At 36.1% G+C, this 1,932-nt stretch overlaps 1 protein-coding gene across 1 annotated transcript in view; it reads right to left on the bottom strand.

Annotated features, from left to right (window-relative positions):
* Window positions 1-1,932, bottom strand: part of LOC107573256 (E3 ubiquitin-protein ligase MIB2-like) — an 84,545-nt gene that overhangs the window by 22,705 nt on the left and 59,908 nt on the right. Inside the window, exons 7-8 of the mRNA XM_016259689.1 lie at window positions 1,008-1,017; window positions 800-954 (exon numbers count right to left, since the gene is read on the bottom strand). Of these exons, the coding sequence (XP_016115175.1) occupies window positions 800-954; window positions 1,008-1,017 (165 nt within the window). The remainder of the gene's footprint in view (window positions 1-799; window positions 955-1,007; window positions 1,018-1,932) is intronic.

Below are 1,932 nucleotides of genomic sequence, written 5' to 3'. Positions count from 1 at the left end.
ATATAATTAATTAAGTTGCTTAAACAAAATAGAAACAAAACGGCATCATGCATGTACGTATAGTTTAATACAAAGGACCGAAAACTAATCACAAAGAGTACTTCTTCATTTAAAAACACGAGATGCAGTGGGATGGGGGAAAAACCACCATAAAGTCTCAAGACATGTTTTTTAAAAGTTGAACTTTCATTAATTTTACATGGCTTTCTAAACATGCGTCTCTCTTGTGCGAGACGCGAGTGCAACGCTGATAGATGCCTCTCTAGAAAATGCGATAAATATGCGTTCTGTGTGAACGGCTTGGTTTCAGTTTTGACGTAAACAACATCTTTTCCACATTGATGTTCTCTTTCCGCAATATTTTGAATGAACAACGTAGCAGCGCCGCATCTAGTGGGTTCACCTGGATAAGCTATGAAAAGCATTAAAATGCAACGACACTCGCATCGTGTGTCGATACAGCTGCCTGGCTCACACCTAACATTCGAATGCAATGTGGAATTATATTCTAAATTCAATGAACATTCGAAATTCAAATTATTTTTTGACAGCCCTAAACGGGAGTTTCATAGCTTTCAGTTGATGTTAGCCGTGAGGTCATCTATACACTGCAAAAACTGACGTGATTTTAACGGTAAAAGACTGTAAAATGCTACAGTAAAGCCTATTAATTGATTAACAGTAAGTTCCCTACTGTATTCTGTGAAAAACTGCATTGGTCATTGCATGTAATTTTACGGTAGCATACAGGTAATAAGATGTGTAATAAAGGAGGATAGAGCAGCAGAGGAACACTCACAGTTTGTTGCCCTTCAGAGCGGCGTGCTGCAGCAGGTTGAAGCCGCGGTTGTTCTGCTGCGTGAAATCAATGTTGAGCACCACAGTCAGAATCTCAATGATGCTCCTGAAGTCTTTGGCAATGGCGTCATGTAAGGGTGTATCTCCATACGAGTCCTGACAACACCGAATTACTGCTGTTAGTGAACACTGCTCAATCTAGTTTTCACAAATGTGACTCTGGAGCACAGAAGCAGTCATAAGCAGCACAGGTATATTTGTAGCAATAGCCAACAATACATTGTGTGGGTCAAAATTATTCATTTTTCTTTTATGCCAAAAATCATTAGGATATTAAGTAAAGATCATGTTCCATCAAGATATTTTGTAAATTTCCTACCGTAAATATATCAGAACTTAATTTTTGATTAGTAATATGCATTGCTAAGAACTTCATTTGGACAACTTTAAAGATGATTTTCTCAATATTTAGATTTTTTTGCACCCTCAGATTCCAGATTTTCAAATAGTTGTATCTCAGCCAGATATTGTCCTATCCTAACAAACCATACATCAATGGAAAGCTATTTATTCAGCTTTCAGACAATGTATAAATCTCAATTTCAAAAAATTGACCCTTATGACTAGTTTTGTGCTCCAGGGTCACATATTCTAATTTTACAGAAATGTTAAAGGGATATGCCGCCCCAAAATGAAAATTCTCTCATCATTTGCTCATCTTTCTTTTCTTTTCTAAACTCTTTTTTTTTTTTGTGAACTGCATCACATGGACTCAGAGATGGACAAGAGATGGATGGGAACTTTTAGTACTGTCTGTTGTCTAGATTCCAGGTCTGCTTATTCGCCCTTTCAACCTTCAAGTGCTGAAGCAGTAGCCTTTCAAGTCCAAAGGTTTATCGGATCGGGAGAAACATGCAAAAGCTGCACTTAAGGACTGTGCATTTACTGCAAACATGTTTAGATGAATTATGAGTTTAGCATGTATGGGATGATAATGCATGATATAATATACTATTAATAGAAAAACATCCTTTTGCTGAATAGGTGCCATTAATGTCAAATGTAAAATATTAAATTAAATATAAATACAATGTAAATGTAGCCATTTGACAATTTAGTTGTAAAAAAAAAAAA

The sequence above is a fragment of the Sinocyclocheilus grahami genome, unplaced genomic scaffold (genome assembly GCF_001515645.1).
Source record: "Sinocyclocheilus grahami isolate Dianchi unplaced genomic scaffold, SAMN03320097.WGS_v1.1 scaffold1906.1, whole genome shotgun sequence".
NCBI lineage: Eukaryota > Metazoa > Chordata > Actinopteri > Cypriniformes > Cyprinidae > Sinocyclocheilus > Sinocyclocheilus grahami.
Note: the sequence above shows the minus strand (reverse complement) of the source record. Positions and strands in the feature narration are given on the sequence as shown.